Source organism: Xyrauchen texanus, chromosome 33 (assembly GCF_025860055.1).
Source record: "Xyrauchen texanus isolate HMW12.3.18 chromosome 33, RBS_HiC_50CHRs, whole genome shotgun sequence".
Classification (NCBI taxonomy): Eukaryota; Metazoa; Chordata; class Actinopteri; order Cypriniformes; family Catostomidae; genus Xyrauchen; species Xyrauchen texanus.
In genome coordinates, this window is record NC_068308.1 from 26,357,574 (window position 1) to 26,382,681 (window position 25,108).

Below are 25,108 nucleotides of genomic sequence, written 5' to 3' on the forward strand. Positions count from 1 at the left end.
CTGAATATGTGTTGGAGGAAAATGTCACAGAATGCAGCTTATGCACAAACTGTCAAGATTTAGTCCCTAGAGTCTCCCTTGATCTTTGTGTATTAGTAGGCTAAATTATAAGTAGCCCACATTTAAAATAAATGGTAAATGGTCTGCACTTATATAGCGCTTTGTTTTTAACCTTTACCTTTAGATATGGTTACCAAAGCACTTTACACTGTGTCCCAATCACCCATTCACCCACAGACTCATACACACATTTATATGGTGATGCTTCTAAAAATTTGTTTTCAAAGCCTTAAGGGAAGATGCTACTCAAGATTAACAGTAACACTATTTAGGTCAACTGCAATTACTGTACATAGACTGATTTTTAAGCGTCTTAGTTTATATCAATACTGTTTCCTAGATCAAAGGACATTCTTTGAAATGTTGTCTCACTGATCCAGTGATAATCAAATGGCACAAGATGTTTACTGCCTCCAAATGACATTTACAAGATTTTTGTTCAATAATCAATTATTATGCTTTTCTATATTTTGTCTCCAGTAACTGCTGACTTGTTTGGTAAACAACAGTTTGTTTTTGTTATAAGGCAATGACTAGTGTGCATTTAATGTGTCCTGACACAAAACTTGTTAGAATTATTGTCTTATATAGCCTATTCGTCCATCTTTTCTCATTCCTGCTTATGGCAAATGACTCCTGCTTACCTTGCACATTCCACAACCTTTAAACATATGCTGACATCTTTTTGACCATAGCAGTTGTAAATGTATCACAATTCCTTACATATTTACCATTATGTAACATCATCTTAGAAATTGATGAGACACGCATGCCATACCAGTTGTATATTACTTTTCAGCTCTGTAGGTCCATACAATGTAAGTGATATGATATGTGTGGGTAAGGAACAGATACATATTTAAGTTATTTTTACTATAAATTCTCCTTCCTGCCCAGTAGGTAGTGATGTGCACCAAGAATGTGAACCACCAAAAACTAACCAATTTGTTTCTCACCCACTTCAATCATATCACTTCAGAAGACATGGATTTAATCACTGGAGTCTTGTGGATTACTTTTATGCTGCCTTTATATACTTTTGGTGCCTCAAAGTTTTGTTACCCATTCACTTGCACTGTATGGATCAATAGAGCTGAGAAATTCTTCTAAAAATCTTAATTTGTGTTCAGCAGAAAAAAGAAAGTCGTACACATCTGTGATGGCATGTGGTTAAGGAAATGATGAGACAATTTTAATTTTTGGTTGAACTATCCCTTAGATTGTTAGAATCTCAACCCCAGGGCTTTTGTTAAACCACTCAATAATATAATTAGCTTTCCTGGCTGGCTGTAAAACATGATATACTTTAATGAAAATGAACCTAGAATGAGCTGCTTAACATATGTTAAATATTTTTGCCTGTTTTATCTCAGCTAAAAAAGTCCAATGAGCGCCCTCTAGTGGCTGGTAACGTAACGTATTGTTTTACAACAACAACAACATTGAGCACTGAACAGGGAAGGTGGAATGAATATGTGAACAGTAGGAGGACTGTTAAAGCAACTTTTTAAAAAGAAAATAAATATACAAAGGTTAATAATACAGCCTGATGACTCTGATTGTTTTATATCAGTATAAAGGCTAAATGAAATAATACATAAACTCATCAAATTTCATTATCATTTATGAATTTGGCAGACGCTTTTATCCAAAGCGACTTACAGTGCAATTATTACAATCCCCCTTGAACAACCTGGAGTTAAGTGCCTTGCTCAAGGACACAATGGTGGTGGCCATGGGGTTAGAACCAGCAACCATCTGATTAATAGCCCTGTGCTTTAGCCACTACGCCACCACCACTCAATTTTGTATTTTGTCTTATAAGTGAAGTCTTCTGAAATATATATATATATATATATATATATATATATATATATATATATATATATATATATATATATATATATATAATTTATATTATATTAAATTAATGATGTCTTGTTTATAGATTTCGTATACAATGCGGGATTCTGATCAATTATCTCAAATGATAAATTGTCAGCACTTAATAATCTAGTATCACATCACTAGAAAACATGAAAATATATGTAACATTTTTTTTGGGACTGGCACGCACAGGAGTTTATGGAAATTAAATGGCAGATATGTTGGCAAAAATTAAAATAAAAAAAGTATTTAGGAGAAACATTATTTATATTGAGGTTCCATTAGTTAGAGGATCAATTAAATCAATAATTAAATCAAGTATTCAAAAAGAGAGGCAGATGAAATGGGATTTATGCAGTACAGGAAGATTTTATTATAGGATACATACATCAGTGTAGGAGGCATTCAATTTAGGGCGATATAGGAAAGGGGAGGTGATTCTATCTAGATTGCAGTGTAGACATACAGGGCTTAATACGTCATTACATTTAATAGGTAAACATAATACACACAGATATTCTGTGGGAAACAGTAGAATACATAATATTGAAATGTAGAACATATTATATAGAAAGAAAGAATATGAGACCTTTCAAGGTAATACAAAATATATGTATGATCAACTGGATCTTAGGGAAAGGTAAACAAAACCAAATTAATCAAAGAGTAATTATGACTTTTTTGAAAGACACAGGTTTAGACAAACTTATATTATACGGAAGATAACATTTATGTTATTAACATAACACTACATGCACACTGATATAGAAGGAACTCACATGGTGTGGTTTAGGCATGTGAGATGGACACGCAGAACCCAAAACAAACATAAGAAGAAAGGTAGAAAGATCACCCGTGATGGTTGCAAAAAAAAAAAGAAAAGAAAAGCAGCAGGAGGCGGTATGTGCATAAGGTGCTTGTAAACGACAAAACCCCAAAGAAGAAGAAGTGTACTAGAATATTCTACACATGCGCAGTGGTAGCATGTACAGAGGCGCTTCAGTTTCATGCAAGTTGTCGGCCAGAGGAAATTTTGCAAGTCATGGTGGGCCATTCAAACCAAGAGAGGAGTGACAACCATATATATATATATATATATTCTTATATATATATATATATAAGAATTTAAGGGCGTAGATAGCTGGAAGTGACTAATGACCGTGGCCGTGGCCGTGTAAGCATATGGAGACATTCTGAGTCATTTGTAAGAAAACACTCCCTGAGTAAGTATGAAATAAGACTATTTTGATGCTGTGCTAGCGGGCTAAGTTAGCTATAGCTTTCTAAATTGCCAGTTTGGAGGTAACTGTGGCATTGTGGTAGACAGCTTTGATTTGACTGCAGGAACTATTTTGAGCTGTTATTTTAACCAATACATTAAACTGTACATTTAATAAAAGGTTGTTATTATTAATTCAATGTCCCGTGTAGAAGCCTGTCAAGGCTCGCCTCCCCTATTGGCTGTAAATGGTGGAGATAATGAATGACAGGCTTCTTGGCCAATCAGAGGCTGTTGCGCCACTTGTTGCAAACGGGGTTTGGGCTCTGATAGCGAAGTGTGAGAGGTCAATATTTCCCGGGGAATGGACAAGTAATTCGTGTTTAAATTAGGTTTTATTAGGGAGGGGAAAACAGTAAAGTTAGTGACATCAGGCCGAAACTCATCCACTGATCAGCAGTTTATTGGCGGCGAACATTGGCTATTTATTTTCGTAGTTGTTTTTAGAAGGTTACAGGGATAGATGGGTGGGTGTGGGTCATTAATGTTTATAATAACTTTTACATTAAGACTGTAAATAGGCACTTAAAATATTTGTTATATTGTTGTTTATTGTGATCTTTTATTTTAGCCTACTTGTTTAATCATTAGAATTAATGTTGTGCAAATTTGAAAGTCAGAATTTTATAATAGTTTTCCTTGTGAATTAAAACAATGGGGCCGTTTTAATAAAGAGTTTTTCCTCCTTTTTCTGTGCAGGCTGGACAAAGTTTTGAACGTGAATGTACGCAAACAGATACCTTGGATAAAAGGTGGACAATACTGAAGTGATAATTATTTCATCAAGGATTATAATTTATATTACCTTTATCTTTGGTTCTGTTTTTTTAAGACGCACATGACTGGAAAAGGAAGACTACCCCTTTATTTTGTGTCTTTCATTTAAATCTGCTTCAGTTTTATATTTTATAAAAGACTGTTTGTAACCTAAATCGGTTTGACTTTTATTTGTGTGTCATTTTTGTTTTTGCTTTTTAGTTTTTTTCTTTTCTTTTTTTGTTCCTTTGCAAAGAAATGCTTTACTTGAAAAAGTACTTCACAGAGGGTCTTATTCAGCTCACTATCCTCCTGAGTCTAGTTGGGGTAAGGGTAGACTTGGACACTTACTTATATAATCAGCTCCCCCCACTACGTGAGATCATCCTGGGCCCCAGCTCGGCCTACACCCAGACACAGTTCCACAATATCCGTAACACCCTGGACGGCTATGGCATCCATCCTAAAAGTGTGGACCTGGACCATTTTTTTGCCACTCGTCGGTTGCTGAACCAGGTGCGCTCGCTTGATCATCTGCGCGTGCCCAGCACCGAGCTGAGTGCCTGGCTGGTGCATCGTGACCCTGAGACTGTGGTTTCAGCAACCAGCCAGTCTGGCCCCAGCATTGCCCTGGACAATGGGGGCAGCCTGGAGGACGTGAACAACGAAGCCTCAGCCATGAGAGGGGCTGGAGGTGCTTCTGAGACAACTTACAGCCTCAGTGGAGAGGACAGTCTGGGAGCTGTGGCCCCTGAGGACAATCAGGAGCAAGGGGAACGACAGAGCAATGACGACCTCTCCAAAGAGGTACAGTAGCTGTGTGTTTTAGCTTAACCTATTGTAATTAGATTCACTCTGGTCTATGTTCAAACAGTGCTATATTATTGTCTTTTGCTTGTTTAGTGTAATGTGTACTGGCTATTAAGTATGTTGAGTGATGTAATAGTTTTCTGGTATTGGTATTCTCTAAATTATAACCCCTTTCAAAAGTGGTCTGACAGGGTGTGGCCTCAATAATGTCCCTCTCTCGGGGATAGGACCGCATTTCTCTTAAAGCTTGGTAGCTGAACTAAAAAGAATGTTATTTAAGATGCTTTATCCTAAGCCACCTAATACATTTCATAGCAATGTCAAAGCTTTGATTTTGATTTGTAGGACAAATATCACTCTGGATTATATAGAGATTTGGTGTAGTTCTAAGGCTAGTTGTAGACTTGCTCATAGATAGAGGTCATCAACTCGTGATCATTACCGGATCTTACCACAGGGTATTTATTGGGCCCTATGAAATCTATAAATTTTTATACCAAATTCCATCTTTTTGGTTTGATAAAATGTTATCATCATCAAAAAAAAACACAATCTAATTCTTAGAACTTTAATCAAATAAAACAGAACAATTACTTTTCAACATACCATTGCATTATTTGTATCAAATTAAATGCTTCAATACAGATCCTCAGAGCATGATCCAAAACACAACACTGGAGTTATTTTTTGTCTAACACAGTGCTGCACAGAAGAACATTAAAGGGTTCATGACATGCATTTTTATTATTATTTTAATGCCCTTTGAGGTTCGCCTATGATTTTAGTAAAGGTTTTTTGCACCAAAATTTGTAAAACATGATCATTTTCCACCCTCATTCTGACCCTCTGTCAGAAACATGCAGTTTTGGTGCTGCTTGTCCCTTAAGACTTGACAGTTCACACCCAATGTTATGATTGGCGCTCTGCTTTTGACTGACCCGCTCTCTCTACTGTACTTTCCATCTCACTGCTCATTGCTAATGGATGGGCTGTAGAAGTGATTAAAGGTAGGGATGGACTGATATGAAATTTCTGGGCCGATACGATAACCAATAATTTCTGGGCCGATACAATAACCAAACAGCTCATTGTGGCCGATACTGATAACTGATATATATTTTAATCCTTTAACTTGGAACTGCTAGCTGATTAATTAAAAGCTTCTCGTTTGAAAAATATGTGTCATGTAAAAGCTTGTAATTTGGACTTGCTGCTATTTAAGGTTTGGCAGATGTAACATGAACCAGAAATGTGCCTATAAAACAAATGTATGCTGATTTGATAATCCTGATGACTCCTAAAAGAGATAATATTTAACTTCAAACAGCTGTAATAGTGCATATAGCCAAAATGAGGCGATAAACAGCAAGTAAGGAAAAATAAAACAACAAAACCTATGATACCAACCCTAAACAAATTATTATTTTTTTGTTTGTTCTCCCTAGTTTGGCAACAAAATCTTAATGTTCTCTCTCTGCATTGTCAAGCAGACAAGTTGTAGCATGTGCCTTGGCATTTGAACAGTCAGAAATTAGCTTAAACAATTCTGAATCAAAGGCTGTGTTCCACTTCACTTTTAAAGACTCAAGAAATCAAAATAAAAGTGTTGCTGCTTTTAGTCCACATCTATTAACTTTAGTAATCTATATGCTAGTGTACTTCTAAACATTGACACAATTAATTTTTAGAAGATATAAGAAGTCTCTCTCTTCTGGCTAAATGGACCCAGAAAAATGTATGACTCACAGTTTACTGCATTAATTTTGTCCAATCAAATGCTTTCTAGAACGAGAACACACCCTCCCCCTACATCTGATCAGCACACATGGCTGTTCTCACCTGCGCTGATGATAACTTCACAGGGCACTTCGAAGGGAGCACAATCCATATGGTAGGGTTTTTCCAAAAATAATTTCCATTAAGAATCGCTTAAGAAGTGAGTTGTGAATGATTATCACCTTTTAGCCCTCTGGAGCTTTTTTGTTTGTTTTTGAGGGGAATAGGGTAGGTAATAGGATGATAACTTCTGAATTGCTCGCCAATGCAGGATCTAGTTGGAAAGCTAGTTGTCATGCCACATACATTGATGTTTCAGCTACCATGTTGAAATCAAAATTTACTTAATCAATTCTGAATCTATTCCTTTTATTTGTTCTAGTCAATCATATGTCACTGCCACATGTACTCATATAAAATATAATGGCATGGTCTTCAAGATGCTAGCTAGCTGGCTGTTTAGTAGCTATTTAATGAGCAAATATAGGTTAAAAAGAAGGCATCGATTGATACACAAACAACTTTTTAACATCCTCTTGTATGTTTATTGTGTATTGCATATTCATACATTAGATACAGTGTAAATACTTAAAAGTTTGTGTGACAGGGCGGAGGTGGTGCTGGGTCGTGATGCTGCACACTCGACCCCTAATCAGGCCAATCAAGCCTCAGAGAGGGGAAAAGGCTATTAGCTGTCTGACACTTTTGTGTGTCTGTCTTTTTGTTTAAGTTCCTTATTAAAATATTATTTATATTATCAAGCCGGTTCTCGCCTTCTCCTTTCCCTTAAACCCTTTACAATGGTGTGGAAACCCGGGAAGGAGGAGGGATGCCCCGTAGTGGAGTTCTCGGCACTAATGTCCACCCCAAAGTAGCAGCCGCGCTATCCGCCGGAGGAGCCCGGCTGCCTGGAAGTGGAGGAACGGCCGCCGACCTCGAGGGGAGGAGGGGCTCCCAACTAACCACCTGGAGTGGTTACCGCTGCCAGGGGCAGGGGAGACCCCTACTGTCAACCAAGAATGCGGCGGGGTGTTCCGTCCACCAGGGGCCGAAGAACTGCCTCCGATCCACCCGGGGAGGTTCGGCTGTCATCCGCTAGCGGGTGGAGTAGTGGCCGAAGACCAAGCTACGGCATCTCAGAGAACCAGCAAGTTTTTTTTTCTCTCTCTCTCCTCTCTCTCTCTCCCGCTACCACTATGCGATGGCCTTTCCCTCTCTTTTAAATTTGACTTTGGTTTTTAGGGGGTACTGCACTGTTAGAGGGAGTACCCCCTGTGTTTTTAGTTATTGTTGCTTCTCTTTTTTTATATTTTACTTTGGTATTTAGGGGGTACTGCACTGTTACAGGGAGTACCCCCTGTGTTTTTAATTGTTGTTGTTCCCTCCCCCTGTCCCGGCGGGGATGACTTGCAGACGAAAAGAGGGGGGGTGTACGTCATGCCTGTGAGAACGAGGGAGGAATGTGACAGGGCGGAGGGTGGAGCCGGGTCATGCTGCACACCCGGCCCCTAATCAGGCTAATCAAGCCTCAGAGAGGGATAAAGGCTGATAAAGGATCATCGTTTTGAAGTAGACAGTGGGAAAATTCAGAGTTCTGAATATTCTGGAACGCACCATTAGGCCATTCCATTTAAACCCATTGCAGATTTTCCACCAGTATAGTAGGGACTGGCACAATGCAAGCAATGATGTACATCGAAGTCTTTGAGACGGCGGGAAGTTAGCGAGGTACATCCATAAAAATTTTAAGTGGAACACAGCTAAAGTATTGGTCAATATAGTCAAATCATTGCCAACCATGTTAAATTCATAATTTACTTAATTCTGAATCTATGTACTGTTCAACATAGTCTAATGAATGCCAAACATGTCAGTCAGTGCAAAATGTCATCTGCTGCCTGGAAATGAACGTCAAAACTGAAGTCAGGTGTGAATGCACTTCGATGTGTAGGAAAGCTATAGCGGTCTTGCTTCCTTGCTGCCTAATCAGTAAATGGCTTAACAAGCAGCATTTTGAATGAATGAACTGGTCTCAGAACAATTTGAAAAGCACATTATTTTCATCCTACATATGTATACAGCCACCGAAGACAGCATTTTCCAGGTTTTCAGGTCTTGGTTGCTAATAAATAAAGTCCCAATTTCCTCATATGAGGACAATGTGATTAACAGTGTGCTCGTTTGTGATAAAACACTGACATTTTCAAGTTGGCACATCAGATGATACAGATGCTGCTCTTTGGACACAAACAGATTTTGATGTAAAAAGTAATAAGGTTTTTTACCAGATACACTTTTGTTTGATCCGCCATCTCGTTTTGTCATGTGACATGATTTAATTATATACATATATAGTCAGCATGTGCTGCATGCTTCAAGGTTAAAGAGTGTTCTGCTCTCTGTCTACCTACAAGAGCACGTGTGATTCTCATGTTTAGAGACTATTTAGTCATTAGAGGGACTGTTCTCATGACGCTTTTTTGTGTATGAGCGGCTGGCTTCACACATTCACTTTGAAGTGCGCAGCACATACAAACTGTGTATTTTTTTATTAAATCACAGTCTTTTGTGGTTTAATCATCATCAAGATTGATTATAGAAGTGCATTCAAACATTCATTTTACCCTATATATGTGTGGGAGATTTATATTAAAGTATTATTTATATCGTCAAGCCGGTTCTCGCATCCTCCTTTCCATTAATCCCTTTACAATATGTTGATATTACGTTAGTTTCGATTTTATGACTGGAATCCATGATTCCTTTCTGCATTGTTGAAATTGTGGGGCCCTATATGTAGCTGTTAATTTGTTTAGGAAAAAAAATTGTTCTTTTGCGATGTATTTATGAATATATGCTTGGGACAATTCTACACAGACAAATTAGAACTGAAGTATTTTGTATCATTTCTGTCATCAAATGGATTTATTTTGTTATGTATTAATCTTAGCCCTCCAAAGGTCTGCTTGAATATGTTTGATTACCATCCCCTTTGATTAATATATTTTTAGGACATTGACCTCATAGACATCCTTTGGAGGCAGGATATTGACCTTGGTGCTGGACGAGAAGTATTTAACTATAGCAGTCGACAGAAGGATAGTGAGGCTGATAAACCTAATGAAGAGAATGAGGAGGCAGGTGAAAGAGAGGAAAACTGGAGAAATGGACTTAATCTGCAAGCCGTGCAGAGCCTAACGCATGTTGATGGAGAGACAGGAGAGAGCATACCTGAGGAGGTATGTACTGTAATATGCTAGGATTCCAGAAAAGTGTGAGGGGCACAGCTAGGTTTTGTTGCATAATGCTTTTAAAATACTTAGAGGCTGGTAAACTGTAGATGCAGATCAGTTCTTGTCAACCTTGTAAATTACATTGACCTTTTTTGTCATCTTAACTAGCTTACCAGTCTTGGTGCTCAAACTTCATTATCCCTGCAGGAATGTCTGAGGCTTCTGGAGGCCACCTTTCCATTTGGAGAGGAACCAGAGGTAGCAGCTGAATTTTACAATACACATTAAAACATGGCCTGACCTAATGATGTTTTTTTTGTGTGTGTGATTTGACATTTTATTTATTTTTGTCTGGTTCCACTTCGCAGATGAGAGATCCAACTGAGGAAACTCCCTCTACTTCACATGGGCTACCTATTCAGCCCTCTCTATCCCAGTCTGATACACCACTAGACATGGAGCAGCAGTGGCAGGACATCATGTCCATAATGGAGCTGCAGGTTTGCACACTTAATGCATTCACATCAGAGTTTCTATAGTTTTAAAATTCGACTAGTTTTTATTTTGTTTTGTGCTTTGGTTTTCAGTTTAATTTTAGTGTTAGTTTTAATAATGCATAAAATGTTTTTATTTCTTTTGTATTGTGGAATTGGCTATTTTTAGTTTTTATTTAGGGTGTAGTTTGTTTTCTTTCATTATAGCACCAAAAAATATTATTAAAAACACTCACTTTTTTAGTGATTCTTATTAGAAATTCTGTTTGGAACAATCCTACAGCATGGATTGTGCTCCCTTCAAAGTATCCTGCGAAGGCATGATCAGCACCAGTTAGGACACAGCCGGGTGCCCTAAAAAGTTGTAGGGGAGGGTGCATTCTCATTTTAGAATGCATTTGATTGGACAGTTTCTTAATCTCTTTGTAAATTCAAATCAAACCATATCACTTTATTGTCACACTACCATGTACACAAGTGCAACAGTAGGTGAAATTCTTGTGTGCAGTTCTGAGCAACATAGCAGTCATGACAGTGACGAGACATATACCAATTACAGTAAACAACATACTTACACAACACAATTTACATATCAAATGTACACATACTTACACAACACGATAATTATATACAATACACACAATATAGAATACACAATATACAATACAATAAGTAAGGAGTATATGAAATATATATGTATATATATGTATATGAAGTAGTATATTGAGGAGAATATGTTGACTGTCCAGTGTGAGATTATAGATTAATAAAGTGCAGTGCTAATTATTGATCGTGATAATTCATGAATGTTCTTGAGCCTTTTTAGCTGGAAGAGAGTGATGGCAGATTTTAAATGCATAAATGTTCTGAAAACAAATTTAGTCAATGTTTTGAAGTACAGTAGCATATATGGGACCTTAAAGCTAATAGATATTATTAAAAGTAGCTACATTTTCATTTTGATTTCACAGGGTTTGCGAAGATTATGGCATGTAATACGTTCAGAAGTTTTGTTTGAAGTCAATTAAACTAGACTCTAATTCGTTTTTTGTCATCTGTGCAATATATCACAGAGATATTTTTATGTTAATGATTGTTGAGATGTACATGCCCCTAAAATTCACATATGACAAGCTGTTGTTGGATGTTCTCTGCATCAATCAGTCATCTGCTTCTTGAATGAATACACCAAAAGTCAGAAATCAGGCCTGAGAGACTATTTAAATCAGATCATCCAGCATTGAAAATACGAAGACTTGTTTTCTGTTCTATTAAGTTTGCATTCATATTGTATAGCACATTTATAGCTTCAGTTTTTTTTTTTTTTTTGACATGCAGATTGTTATTTTTATTTTAGATAACAAAAATATTTTCCCCTGCTAATTTAATTCTATGTGGTTGCTTTTGTTAACAATAACCTTGATTCACATCAAAGTGTCATATAAAATTATAGGGAGACATACTTAAAATAATATAACATTTATGACCTCTTTTTCAGGACATGGAGGTAAACAATACTGCAGTAAACGTCACCATGAATAATGACCCCAATAATAATAATGCCAACACTACAGAATCCTCCACAATGGGGAGTTTTAGTCTCCCACAATCCAATCTAATTAATCAGGATGTTAGCCTCCACCAGGCTTCACTTCCCAGCTGCAGCCAGGACTTCCCAACACTCTTCAACCCTGAGTTGGATTCCACTGGGGGGCAGCAGCCTACCTTAGTCAGGCTTTCTTCCAGCAATTCCTCCAACATCAATTCAACATTTGGAGCTACTAACCTTACTGGAATCTTTCTCCCACCACCTCTAAACAGTACAACCAACATAACCAACACTCCTGTACTGCCAGACCCTTTCTCCAGCCTGCTGGAAGAGTCTATGCTTGACGAAATTAGCCTGCTAGACCTTGCAATGGAAGAGGGCTTTAGCCAAGCCCAGGCTTCTCAGCTTGAGGATGAGCTTGATTCAGACTCCGGTCTTTCATTGGACTCCAGCCATAGCCCGGCCTCTCCCAGCAACTCTGAGACATCCTGCTCATCTGCGGCATCGTCCTCATCTACTTCTGCCACATTCTCAGAAGAAGGTGCTGTAGGCTACAGCACTGACTCTGAGGCAGCCACAGCAGAAGTGGAGGAAGGAGCAGTCGGAGGTTACCAGCCAGAGTATAGCAAGCTGTGCCGCATGAGCCACCAAGATCCTTCTCAGTTCCATGGCATTCCACGTTTGGAAAGTGTCAATCACAACCACACCTACAATCTACCACTGGCATCATCCTACTCCGAGTGCTCTCTGTTGTGTGAGTCCAATAACAAGAAAGGCAGAGACAAACAACTGCAGCAAACAAAGCTCCATCCACCATTAGACTGTGAGGACAGGCAGTCAAGCCGTGATGAACGTAGGGCAAGAGCCATGGACATCCCATTCTCGAATGAAAAGATCATTAACCTGCCTGTTGACGAGTTCAATGAGCTTCTGGCAAAGCATCATCTTAATGAGGACCAGCTCGCCCTCATTCGTGACATCCGCCGGCGCGGAAAAAACAAGATGGCAGCACAGAACTGCCGCAAGCGCAAGCTAGATACCATCCTTAACCTTGAGCAGGGCATGCAGGATCTACGATGCGATAAGGCTCGGCTGCAGAAGGAGAAGATGGAGTGCCTTAAGTGCATCAGCCAGATGAATCAGAAGTTTCAGAAACTTTACCAGGAAGTGTTTGCACAACTGCGGGATGAGGAAGGCAGACCCTACTCTGCTAGCGAGTACTTTCTGCAGTGCAGCCCTGACGGTAGCGTTCTCCTCATGCCTCGTAGTATGACCACAGAACAAGGCAACAAGCCTGACAAGAAGCAGAAGGACAAAAAGAAGTGAGGAGCATGAACTGCTGCCCTTTTTATGTTTTGCAAAAGCACTACCATAAAGTATTTTAAAAGGCAAGGAAGCCTTTTTCTTTGAAAAGAATCTAGCAAGGAGAAGAAAATTGCATCAATTTATTCCTACTCTTCCTGCTTTGGGTTTTTTGTGTTCCTTTTTAGTTCAGACATTTTCTCCTGAAAGCAGCATTAAAGCAAATGTGCTTTATGTAGAACTGATTTTTTTCATTGATGTACATGTATTGAGAAGGATTTGAGCAAAGGGCACTTTCAGATGAATGGAAAGAATTGAGAAGAATGTGAGGCCTTGGAGGGCATAGGTCCATCTTTAACAAAGGACACTGACAAGATGCCCTTGTGATAAATTGGAAGAGCTGACATGATGGTCCCAAAAAAATTAGCCAATGAAAATACACATGAAACTAATGTATGTTGTTGACAATGAGGATGGAAGGATTGTTAGAATTTGTAGCATTGGCCCAGGGCTATGTTCTTTGGCCGTACCCTGGGATCACATTGGTGGTTGATTAAGAACCCCTTGATTTGGAGAGCTGGAAGAAAGAGCCTGCTAGGCTGAGCATTAAAAAGCTAAAAGTATTGAGAAGCCAAAAGAAAATACAGGGAGGTCAATACTAACCAAAGGTTGTGTTGTATGACTCTTTTGTTCCCATAACAAAATCACACTGGTCAAATAATGGTGTTGATTTAAATTCACATTTTCACTTCTAAAGAATGAAAATAGTACATTTCTGTCATTGGATAGAAATCTCACCAGAAATATCTCGGGACATTCAATGCCATTTGTCAAGTAGCTGGGAGAACATAACAAATAGTAATTTAGCTTTGAGGCTTAAGGAAAATAATTGGATAAGAAGAGGTAAAGATGGAAGATGGATGCACTCTGCATTACTAATAAATCAGCTTCTGGACACTTTTCTGCACTATAAATCAACACTGTAGTTTGATTATAAGATTTTGGTCTTTAACTTTTTTCCTCTTCTGTTGGGGAAAGTCCCTCCTGTCAGGTTTTTATGTTATTCTCCCATGTGCATACTAGACTTTTTAAAAAGCCTGTGATGAGGAGTAGGGCGGGGCTGAGCCTTGAAGACACACGGCCTGCCCTGAATCGGGCTAATCAGCCGGAAGGGGGATAAAGATGAGACTGAGGCGCCAGGTCAATGGAGAGATAGATGCATGTGGCTGTGCTGCACATTTGTTTATGTTAGTTTTAAGTTTACCATTAAACTTTATGTTTAATGTTCAGCCAATTCCTGCCTCCTCCCTGCCCATATTTTAACTGTTACAGTGGTGCTGAAACCCTGGAAGGAGGAGGGATGCGCTGTCGCAGAGTACTTGCCGCTTCCGTCCACCAAAGCAGCAGCCGTGGCTGTCTGACTGGGGATGGAGGGTCCCTGCCGAGAGCCGGAGGACTCACTGTTGTCCGCAGGGGGAGGAGCAAGCTGGCGTCTGCTAGAGGGCAGAGGAGCGGTAGAGGACTGGGCGACAGTGTGTCCGGGAGCCGGCGAACAAGTTTTTCTCTCTCTCTCTCTATGTTGCTCCGCCTTGCTCTTTCCCTCTCAACTGTCCCTCCACTCGTCTCTCCCAGGGCTCCAAAAAAGTGAGGAAGACCTGCCGGTAGGCACAGTCTGAAACGCAACGCCCCCACCCTCAAGGAAGGGAGGGGAATGCGTCATGCCGGGGGTCAGCCATGCTGCACATTTATTTATGTTGGTTTTCCCGCCTCCTCCTTTCCCATCTTTTAACTGTTACAAAGCCATTAGACATTGGACACCTGGTAAGTGGCTTCCTAGTGTATGCATCTGAATTATGTGATAAGTCTGGAGTTGTTGTTATGTAAGATTAACTGAAATGAACTAATTTGCTAAAGTTCATTTTTAGCCTTTGTTGCAGGCCAAAATGTTCTGTTGCGGGGTATCTTATGCCAGTGGTTTTCTTTCTGTTGTAGTGTTTTCTTCTTAAGGAACTAATTTTATTGTTAACAAAAAATTTACATTAGTTCCAGACACAGCTCATTCTAAGGAATCCAGATATTCCTTAGCTGGGTCAAACGTCTTAGATTAATGTGTGATGTAAACCTCTGTCTCTCACTTTTATTTTGCAAATATGTTACCCACTGCACATACACACACACACTACTTCTACAATAGTACCTTCATTGTTAATTGAGTGAGGTTTAAGCTGTTAGGTTTGTGCCAATAAACCAACTGGATTGTGCTTTAGTGCAGCCTAAGAAAACAGCTGACCTAGTCACTGGCATATCATTGAAATGGGGGGGGGGGGTCGACAGTAACACTGATATCAATGTCCAATATACATAATGTTCATCTTCATTCTCTCCTGTAAGTCTCTGTCGCTTGCTTCTACACTGTTCATATAGTACCATGTGGCACAGTCAGCATCTAGTTTGGTGCAACATGAATAAATATGCAAGAAAATTTTATTTTTGTCTCCAAAAGGATAAAGAGACAATCTTTATTTACTGGTTACAAATAATTAGTATAGTTGGGTTAGAGATAATGAAAAAAGATGAGCGATTCATTAGATGAACTTTGAATCCATGTTACAATGTCATAACTACTTGTCTTTAAGCACTGTTCTTTTTGTTTGTCTTGTTTGTTTGTTAATATTTTTATGTTCTGTTTGTCTCTTGTCCTGATTGCTTGGTTTAGCCAGGCCCTTTTGCACCTTCTTTAAATTTGCCTGTTCAGAGTATTCCTATTTGATTAATGTTGAGAGATTTGCTGGCAATCTGGAATTGTTCTTTTATTAATTAATAAACCTTTGTTTAATTTACTTGTTTTTGTTTGTTTTTTAAGTGAAAATTTTTGTAATTCAACAAAAGGAACTCTTCTGTCAGAAATATGAATTCAAAGCTGTCCACTGTGGGGTTGCAAATTTAAGGGTCACTTGAAAATCTGTTCATTCTCCATCACTCCCATGTAATCACATGAAAAACTAAAGTGATATACAGTACATTGTATGTATGGGGTATTGAAAGCGAGCACTGATAAATGATGCCTGTTTCTTTGTTCAGTGTGATTGTTTTATCTGTGCGTGAAAGTTGACCTGTCTGTAGTTATCAGGACGGATGCTCAAGACATTTGGCGATGGCATTTATCTGGATTTGGTCTGCTGGAGCTCACAGTCAGTGGTAGACTTCTATATTTTCTCATTTCTGTATTTAAGACCAAAACATACAGAGGTGAAAAATATAAGGACTGCCCACTTAAAGGATTAGTTCACCCAAAAATAATGATTCTCTCACGATTTACTCACCTTTAAGCCATCCCAGATGTGTTTGTCTTTCCATCTTCAGCTGAACCGAAATGAAGATCTTTATAAGCATTCTTCAGCTCTGTTTTTCCATACAATGAAAGCGAATGGGTGTAATGGCAAAATGGGTTCTTACGAAAAAGTACCTAAAACAGGCTTTTGTTCCTGCACTGGGAAAGGACCTTAAGACTCATTGCAAATGGAATCTTGTAACAAAACGGGGTTGACTTTTCTTCAAATACTGATTCTTACAGTAATTGCTAGTATTATGAAAGCTGTTTCTGTACTCGTGTATTAAGCTAAAATCACCTCTACTATGCAAACTAATTTTGGGAGGTAAACTGGTTAAGTATATACTTACAGCCCTGAATGTTACACTACAGCACACTCCAGTCACTCGCATAACCTCTTTTATGAGACCATGGGGGCCAGCCCTGTGTTGAAGACTCCCCCATAGGTTTTCCCCTTTAGTAGTTAATGTCCACCTCACTGCTCTATAACTTTTAAATTACTTAAGACTAAGGTAAAAAAAAAAAAAAAGAAAACAACAACAAAAATTCAACCTGATCTCAAGAGGATTCATCACAATAATATGTGGTGGTGAATTCATATTAAATTGTACACCCACCAATGAGAGACGCATCCCAGATAGCACAAGTACGTCTCTGAGATGTAAATGATCAGATTTACAAACATTCTAAATTATAAATGTTTCAAAGATGTCTGCTGAATATCTTATTGACATCCGAGACATACTTATTGACACGCCTCTTATAGGCATATTGCAGAAGAGCAAACAACATGTCTTCTAGATGTAAACACACATGAAATAGGTGTTGTACATGTGCTATTATGGCTGTGTGCTTGTAGCCCCCTGGGGGTCCCCATACTTTTAGAATGCTTGGTTCTAAAATAAAAGTTTAATACATTTTTGGGAGTATGGTGGTTCTGAACTGGTTTTGCTTCAGGTCCCAAATTTTACTTTTGAAATTAAGTGGTGACACAACATTGTACCTAATATTAATAAATTATTATAAAAAAGTCCTAAAAATCAAACATTTATTATGATGAACTGCATATGTCCAGCAATAAGCCAAATTATTAACGTGATATACAGTAGACCTAATAGTAAAATTGAAAATATTATAAATGCATAAACAACAGAACTGTAATTAAGCAGACTAACAAGTGAACCCATATTTAACAAAGTCTGGGTAATATTTTCTTTGATCTTGCAAGGATTTAGCATTGTTTTATCTTATCGGAGCAGAACTTTGACACATTTTTAGGTTATGTCCTGCCAGTTTAGAACCACTGATCTAGACGATAATAAAAGCAATACGCATTTTTTTTATTTCCAGTTTTGACAATTACATCAAAGCTTTTTATTTTTGAAAATGGTCATTAAATGGCAAATGCACTTTGATAACATGCAATAATACCATGATTAAACAAAACTAGCATACAATTGTTAACATAAAATGTACTTTAAATTTCTTTAAAAGAATGTTACAATTCTACTTTGCTGTGTAACAGTAATAAGACAAGAATCAAAGTAACAACAAAACTCCAAGTGACTGTACATAGTGATGCTGATGTGCTAAAAAATGATGTGCTTTTGTTTTGTTTTTTACAAAATCATATGTACAAACACAATGTCAAGACAAGAAATACTTGTATCTTAATATTCAATGGGGCTGACTCACATATAGCACCTATGGTAATACCAGACATGGCCAAATGAACAGAATAGTAACAGCTTCTGGCATGTCTTTATAAAACCAATCATATGGAAGCCAGGTCTGTATACTAAATAAGGCCAATATTTCTGCCCTAATCTGTACCTCCTTTTTCACAGGCCTTTCTAGATTCGGTTATGCATTCAGTGACCACCTGTACTGACAGATGTATACAATTTTAATTTTCTTTATAATTTGTTAAGGCAGTAATACTTCAACATTAGTAATATGTACATAAAATTAAAGAAATAATTCACCCAAAATTGAAAATCCTCTCATCATTTACTCACCCCCATGCCACATTCTAAAGAATATCTCAGCTCTGTATGTCCATACACTGCAAGTAAATGGTAACCAAAACTCTGAAGCTCAAAAACAATTAACATAAAGCCATCATAAATGAAATCCATCAATTGCAATTGAAGTGAAAAGGAATTACATTTTGGTCTGTTTTCACCCAAAACTGATTAGATCGCTTCATTAAACCACTGGAGTTATATGGAATACTTTTATGCAAAGTTTTGTTTGCTATTGACTTGCATTGTATTGACCAACAGAGCTGAGATATTCTTCTACAAATCTTAGTTTGTGTTCTGCAGAAGAAAGAAAGTCATACATATCTGGGATGGCATAAGGGTGAGTTAATGATGAGAGAATTTCTATTTTTGGGTTAACTTTTCCTTTAAGGATTATCATATCAGGAAGTTTTTGAGACTGCTACAGCATCAAATGAATCTGATCCAGTATGATAGACTAAACACTGTAATCTACACAGGGATAGGGGACAGCTTCAACATTTTCAACATGAAACAACTTTTAAAGGACTCCACTATTTCACATGTATGATTTACAGTCTGTGAATCTCTCTTAATGGGTTTAATGAATGTCAATAAAATGTTATTAAAAAGAATGAAGAATACATTAAAGGTGCACAGTCATGTGACCTGTCACGCACACTGAAACAGCAAATGTTGTATAAGCTTTATCTAAGGCAATGGTGACAAAATTAAAATAGGCTGAAACCTATGTAGATTACAGTTTATAATATTGTTTTTTCTTTGTTTTGGAAATCTTTCTTTTGCCATCAAAGGAGAACACAATTGAATATGCAATTCAATGGCCACGACTGAAAATAACTGTCCCATACATCTTTTATGTCTAGTTTTTGTCATCCTTCTTTTCGTCCTCTTCAGTAGGGTATGAATGCCAGGTGAGGCGTTCCTCGTAAAAAGAAATGACAACTTGTGGACACTTTACATTCGCCTCCTTGGCTGGTACAAGATCGGCTTCATCAGAGTTTTTCCTGTAGCATGAAAATATATAAGATGACATTAACAACTGATCAACTATTTGTCCTCCAAGATGGATTCTTTTTTGAGTAATGCTGGTCAGGAACTGTCCCTCTAATCCAGCACTTGTTTCTTTACAGGTAACAATTTCCATACAAACCATTTCATGAGGAACATGAGTTCTCCACTTGAGTCTGTAGCACCAATAATCCTCTCAGGATCCAAACCACGTGCAAAACCTCTGAGTTTCTCAGGCTAAATTAAGAGAAATGGCATGTAAGACACTGTTTAGCCCATTTCATTTCCTTTGGTGCTCTAAATTTTTAAAAGACACTTCCTGGCCAGCTTATACACAAGGAACGATGGACTTCAAATCCTTAGATCTTCAAAACTCCTACCTCATCTTTGCGTTTTTTAGACTCCTTTCCATCACCATCTGTCTCAGCCCGCCTCTTGCCTCCAGATTCAGCAGTTTTCTGCGACTGAAGGAATTCTGCTATGAGATCAGGACAGTCCAGGTTGTCTTCTGGTTCCCAGGTGTTGTCCTCGCTGAGAATCCAGTTGTGCAGAGTAAACACATTTTGACATAAAAATGTTAATATTAAATACAACAAAGGTACCATTGTACTGCAGAGGCCAACCGATAGAGGATTAGCACACTCAGAGGTGAGAAAAATGCTGATAACCTATTAATCAGTTGATAGTTTAAAAAAAAATATATATATATATATATATATATATATATATATATATATATACTATATATCCTGTATATATCCTAGTCTTTCCATGCTGTGACGGGTACAGGCATGAAGGCTACAAGAGTCAAAAAATAAATAAGAATAAAATAAACAAATTCTATATGCAGTTTATTTGTCAACCAAAATCCCAACAATAACCAGTAATAAATGCCGATTTGGTGCATAAAGTGGGACTTTTAACTATAAACAAGCCCAAAACACACCGGGGACTCTTATTTTGCAATGATGGAGACTAGAATGCTCTATATTTAGATATTTACCAAATTAAGTTTTTTTATATATAACTTGATGTATAAGCCTATATCATCACCAGATGGAGGGTTTTGTATATATAAAGTACATTTTCACAAGATGAGGTTTAATAAGGAATTAGATTTATTAGTATTTAAAAGATATTACGTTGGAGACAAGATTTACTGCATGTGCTGACAGTGCACATTTTCATATACCGGTAGTCACATTTTTATTCATATGCCTTGGCTTAAATTTAGAAAACCTGATTATCTAATCAAAATATGCATTGAAGTGAGGACACAAATATAGGTTAATAATGTCAATGAGCCAACTGACATAGCTCCTAAAAAATCAGCTTATAAAAAAATGTGTTAAAACAAGAAACCCGCATTTACTTGTGATTCAAAATAATTATTCTATGCTTTTGAAGTCAAAGTGTGAAGAGGCATGCATACAACATTGTGCACATTGGATAAGCCAGTAAGAAGGCTGGTAAAGGTGTTAACAAGAAATGCAAAATTGAGGAGGTGGGCAAAAATCTATCAGTGTCGATCGATTTATTCTCAACGCTATTTATGACAAGCCGACTAATGCATAATTGGTGTATGAACATGCATGTAAATGCACACATTGTTTATAGATTTAGATAAAATAAATTCCTGCAAATAATCATTGCTGTTATTTCACCTCTAGAGGCCTCTATTAAACTGTAGAACAAATAAACCTCCAGTGCAGACCAAAGAGGAATTTAAAAAAGCAAATATCGGCTCTGATTAATCTGTAAAACCGATATATTGGTCTACCTCTATTGCATAAAATCGTAAGTCAAAAGAGAGTAATTACAAACTGTTAGTATCTAATGAAAATATTCATGCATAAAATCAATCTGCAATCAATAAATACAGATACCCACTCAGTAAAGCCTTTCCACTTGAGGAGGAATTCAACTCTTCCCTTCACTACACGCCGATCCAGGACCTTCTCCACAACATATTCTTCTTCTTCTTCCTCCACCACCTCTTCTACTTTCTTTTTGTTCTGTTTCTTTCCAGCTGTTGATTGCTTGGGCTCAGATTGAGAAACTGGAGCTGGGTACAAGAAGGACAGTAAACAATCAACATTTAGAGGCACTGAAGTTGGCCAAAAACTAAATTTGCCAAACCTTATGTCAAAATACCATAGTTACTATAGCTATTATTACTACAATAAAACTTTTTTAACTTGATTTTAGCAACCACAACAATAAAAAATTGTTGTGCATCCTAAAATGAAAACGATTCTGAAAGTGTCTTACACTGTTTGAAGGCGATCCCATTTTAAAGGAATATTCTGGGTTAAATACAAGTTAAGCTGAATCGACAGCATATACACTGATCAGCCACAATATTAAAACCACTGACAGGTGAAGTGAATTACATTGATTATATTGTTACAATGGCACCTACCAAGGGGTGGACTATATATAAACAGTCAGTTCTTGAGTTTCATATGTTGGAAGCAGGACAAATTGGCAAGCGTAAGGATCTGAGTAACTTTGACAAGGGCCAAATTGTGATGGCTAGATGACTTGGTCAGAGTATCTCCAAAACAGCAGGTCTTGTGCGGTGTTCGCAGTATGCAGTGGTTATTAGTGAAGGAGTTGAGGCCGGTGGACCGGCAACAGGGTCATAGGCTCATTGACGCATGTGGGGAACAAAGGCTAGCCTGTCTGGTCTGATTCAACAGAAGAGCTACTGTAGCACAAATAGCTGAAAAACTTAACGCTGGCCATGATAGAAATTGTAAGAACACACAGTGCATCGCAGCTTGCTGCGTATGGGGCTGCATAGCCGCAGACCGGTCAGAGCGCCCATGATGACCCGTCCACCGCCGAAAGCACCTACAATCCGCACGTGAGCATCAGAACTGGACCATGGAGCAATGGAGGAAGGTGGCCTGGTCTAATTAATTATGTTTTCTTTTAGATCATGTGGACGGCCGGGTGCGTGTGTGTTGTTTACCTGGAAGAGATGACAGCAGGATGCACTATAGGAAGAAGGCAGGCCGGTGAAGACAGTGTGATGCTCTGGGCAATATTCTGCTGGGAAACCTTGCATCCTAGCATTCATGTGGATGTTACTTTGACACGTTACCACCTTTCTAAAGATTGTTAAAGATCACATGGCAATGGTATTCCCTGATGGCAGTGGCTTCTTTCAGCAGGACAATGCGCCCTGCCACACTGCAAAAATTGTTAAGGAATGGTTTGAGGAACATGACAAATTCCCCAGATCTCAATCCAATTGAGCATCTATGGAATATGCTGGACCAACCTCACAATTTATAGGACTTAAAATGATCTGCTGCTAACATCATGTGACAGATACCACAGGACACCTTTTAGAGGTCTTGTGGAGTCTATGCATCGACAGATCAGAGCTGTTTTGGCAGCATGAGGCTACTTGATATTAGGCTGTGGTTTGAATGTTTTGGCTGATTTAATTAACATAAATTATTTGACTTCTTGCTCCTTTTCTTAAAAAAAATAGAAAAATCGAGATTACAGTGAGGCACTTACAATGGAAGTGAATGGGGCCAATTTTTGTAGGGTTTAAAGGCAAAAATGTGAAGTTTATAATTTTAGAAAGGAACCTATTCTTCAGGTAAAACACATATTATCTGAGCTGTAAAGTTATTTAAATCATAATATTTTTATTACATAGTCATGACAACAAAGTTTGTCTATAACTTTAAACACACAACAATTCAATTATTTTATCACACTAAAATCATGTTAACACACATATTGTTAATGACTTGTGTCTAAACTTTTGAAACAGATTGGCCCCATTCACTTCCATTGTAACACAGATTATCGCTTTTGTTTTGTTTTTAAGAAAAGGAGGTGCAAGTAAAAATTATAATTTTTTTGTTTTGTTTTAGTTATTATCCCATAAATGCTGTGATTGAGCTTAACTTGTATTGAACCCGGAATATTCCTTTAATGTATTGTGGTTTTACAGTCATATCAATAACTGTAGTAACTACGGTATTTTTACGGTTTCTGTTTTGTTGTATTTGTATCGGTTTTACATGCGTTTCAAACTAATAAGGGTAACAAATCCAAACCTTCAGTCACAGCAGCATCGGCTGAAGGCTCTGGCGTTTGGCTCATATTTCCAAGGGCTCTTAACAGCTGGAAATATATAAAGAAACTTATAAATTATTATAAAACAAATAAAAATGACTGAAATATTAACTGTGGGCTTTATCGATATGGAAGGTTTCGTAAACACATGTCACTCGAACATTGATCTGAACGTTGTGTGTTGATTTAGCTGAGGAATGCAAGTGAACCATCTGCATGCAAAATATGGCAAACACTAAACAGTTATACATTTAAGACCGAACAAGCCACCATGCACGAGAAAAAAACAAACAAAAAACATAATTTTGTATTAATGCATTGCATGCTTCACATGCTAGACGAGTGGAACGTTGCAGAGCATTATTTTACTGAAATCTTCAATTATTTTTAGACACAGTTGAGCATGCACGCTATTAGATGTCTGTTGTGGTCAAATCAGCTTGCATCCTTGCCGCAGCCCTTATTATTGCACTATTTGTCACAGCGATTTTACAACCAAAACACAATATGCACGAGCACGCAAAAATAAAATGAATGCACTTACTTGTATCTCGCAGAGAAATAGATGAAATTAAGATGATAAGCATGTATTTAAATCCAAAGTAAACGGGCAGCAGTGATTATAACAGAAGATCTTTTGTGCTGCTGCTCAATGTTGCAGTTATTCCCGCCCACTTCCGCTATAAAAATGAGACACACTGGTAACTTCCGGTGCAATTATATTTTGGTGTTTTTTGCTAAATGTTTTGAGGATTGAATAATGACTGGTGCTGATGCTGGTGCTGGTGCTGTACCACACCGGTTGTAAAGACTTGTATCCATCACGTCTCCTTGTTGTACTGTATATCTTCCGGGGCCTTTGCTCTTTCTCCATGTTGCTTGTCTTGGTGCTTCAAAGTAGATGTTCTTGTTTTCTTACATGAATATCAAATGTTATTGTGAGAAAACGTAAGACATTTTTAAATCACATTTGTCCTACACATTGATAACCAGCAGTATTCTGCCCTGCAACTCTTGTGTTTTGGGTGTTTACATTTCTTTTTCAGCAAAAACATGCCTTGTCTGAAGCATGTAATTTAGAGTACGTCGAATAAACAGAATAGTCCACACGTCCTTTTTGCTGTTATTCAAGTGTTCAAGCATTATTTGACTGTAATTGATGCTGTAGCCCTCAAATGTATTATTAAACAAAACAAATATATATTATGTCAAGATTACATTTTGATTTCAGTGTTACATTTGAAGCCGTAAGTTTAACAGAAAAGTGTTATAACAGTTATCTTAGGAATTTCTTTTTTACATTTCACAATTTCCTCAGCCAATGTCCTTTGGCATTTGCCATTTCATAATATTAATTGGGGGGAGACTTTTTATATTATCATTTTGAATATTTTGTTTGGGCGAATATTGGTATTGATGTACATTTAAGGAAAAAAGTGTATTTTTATTTATTTATTTTTGACAACAATGTTGAACATTAAACATAGTATAC

At 37.7% G+C, this 25,108-nt stretch overlaps 2 protein-coding genes across 5 annotated transcripts; one reads left to right on the forward strand and one right to left on the reverse strand.

Annotated features, from left to right (window-relative positions):
* The first annotated feature begins 2,942 nt into the window (after positions 1-2,942).
* Positions 2,943-16,198, forward strand: nfe2l1b (nfe2 like bZIP transcription factor 1b). Of its 3 annotated transcripts, none has more exons than XM_052103048.1 (6): positions 2,943-3,170; positions 3,926-4,789; positions 9,580-9,807; positions 9,970-10,059; positions 10,170-10,301; positions 11,794-16,198. In XM_052103048.1, the coding sequence occupies exons 2-6, from the start codon at positions 4,241-4,243 to the stop codon at positions 13,168-13,170; spliced, it is 2,376 nt and encodes a 791-aa protein (XP_051959008.1). In that variant the 5' UTR covers positions 2,943-3,170; positions 3,926-4,240; the 3' UTR covers positions 13,171-16,198. The 3 variants fall into 3 exon arrangements, with proteins under 3 accessions (XP_051959008.1, XP_051959009.1, XP_051959010.1); XM_052103049.1 differs by having other exon boundaries at positions 10,009-10,059; XM_052103050.1 differs by lacking the exon at positions 2,943-3,170 and adding an exon at positions 6,579-6,683 and having other exon boundaries at positions 4,756-4,789.
* Positions 16,199-17,827: 1,629 nt separating this feature from the next.
* cbx1b (chromobox homolog 1b (HP1 beta homolog Drosophila)) lies at positions 17,828-24,308 on the reverse strand. Of its 2 annotated transcripts, XM_052103074.1 has the most exons (6): positions 24,161-24,308; positions 23,598-23,664; positions 21,403-21,577; positions 19,893-20,043; positions 19,655-19,749; positions 17,828-19,508 (listed from the first exon to the last, which is right to left on the reverse strand). In XM_052103074.1, the coding sequence occupies exons 2-6, from the start codon at positions 23,641-23,643 to the stop codon at positions 19,364-19,366; spliced, it is 612 nt and encodes a 203-aa protein (XP_051959034.1). In that variant the 5' UTR covers positions 23,644-23,664; positions 24,161-24,308; the 3' UTR covers positions 17,828-19,363. The 2 variants fall into 2 exon arrangements, with proteins under 2 accessions (XP_051959034.1, XP_051959035.1); XM_052103075.1 differs by lacking the exon at positions 23,598-23,664 and having other exon boundaries at positions 24,161-24,304.
* Between the last annotated feature and the right edge of the window lie 800 nt (positions 24,309-25,108).

What these genes read in the sequence shown, in the direction of transcription:
- nfe2l1b (XM_052103048.1), top strand. Translation starts at nt 4,241, where the DNA reads ATGCTTTACTTGAAAAAGTACTTCACAGAGGGTCTTATTCAGCTCACT. An exon ending in GAGAGAGCATACCTGAGGAG is followed by an intron (nt 9,808 to 9,969) that starts GTATGTACTGTA and finishes CATCTTAACTAG; the next exon opens with CTTACCAGTCTTGGTGCTCA. An exon ending in CATTTGGAGAGGAACCAGAG is followed by an intron (nt 10,060 to 10,169) that starts GTAGCAGCTGAA and finishes TCCACTTCGCAG; the next exon opens with ATGAGAGATCCAACTGAGGA.
- cbx1b (XM_052103074.1), bottom strand. Translation starts at nt 23,643, where the DNA reads ATGAGCCAAACGCCAGAGCCTTCAGCCGATGCTGCTGTGACTGAAG. An exon ending in AAGTGGAAAGGCTTTACTGA is followed by an intron (nt 20,044 to 21,402) that starts GTGGGTATCTGT and finishes CTGGATTCTCAG; the next exon opens with CGAGGACAACACCTGGGAAC. An exon ending in CTCATGTTCCTCATGAAATG is followed by an intron (nt 19,509 to 19,654) that starts GTTTGTATGGAA and finishes TTCATGCTACAG; the next exon opens with GAAAAACTCTGATGAAGCCG.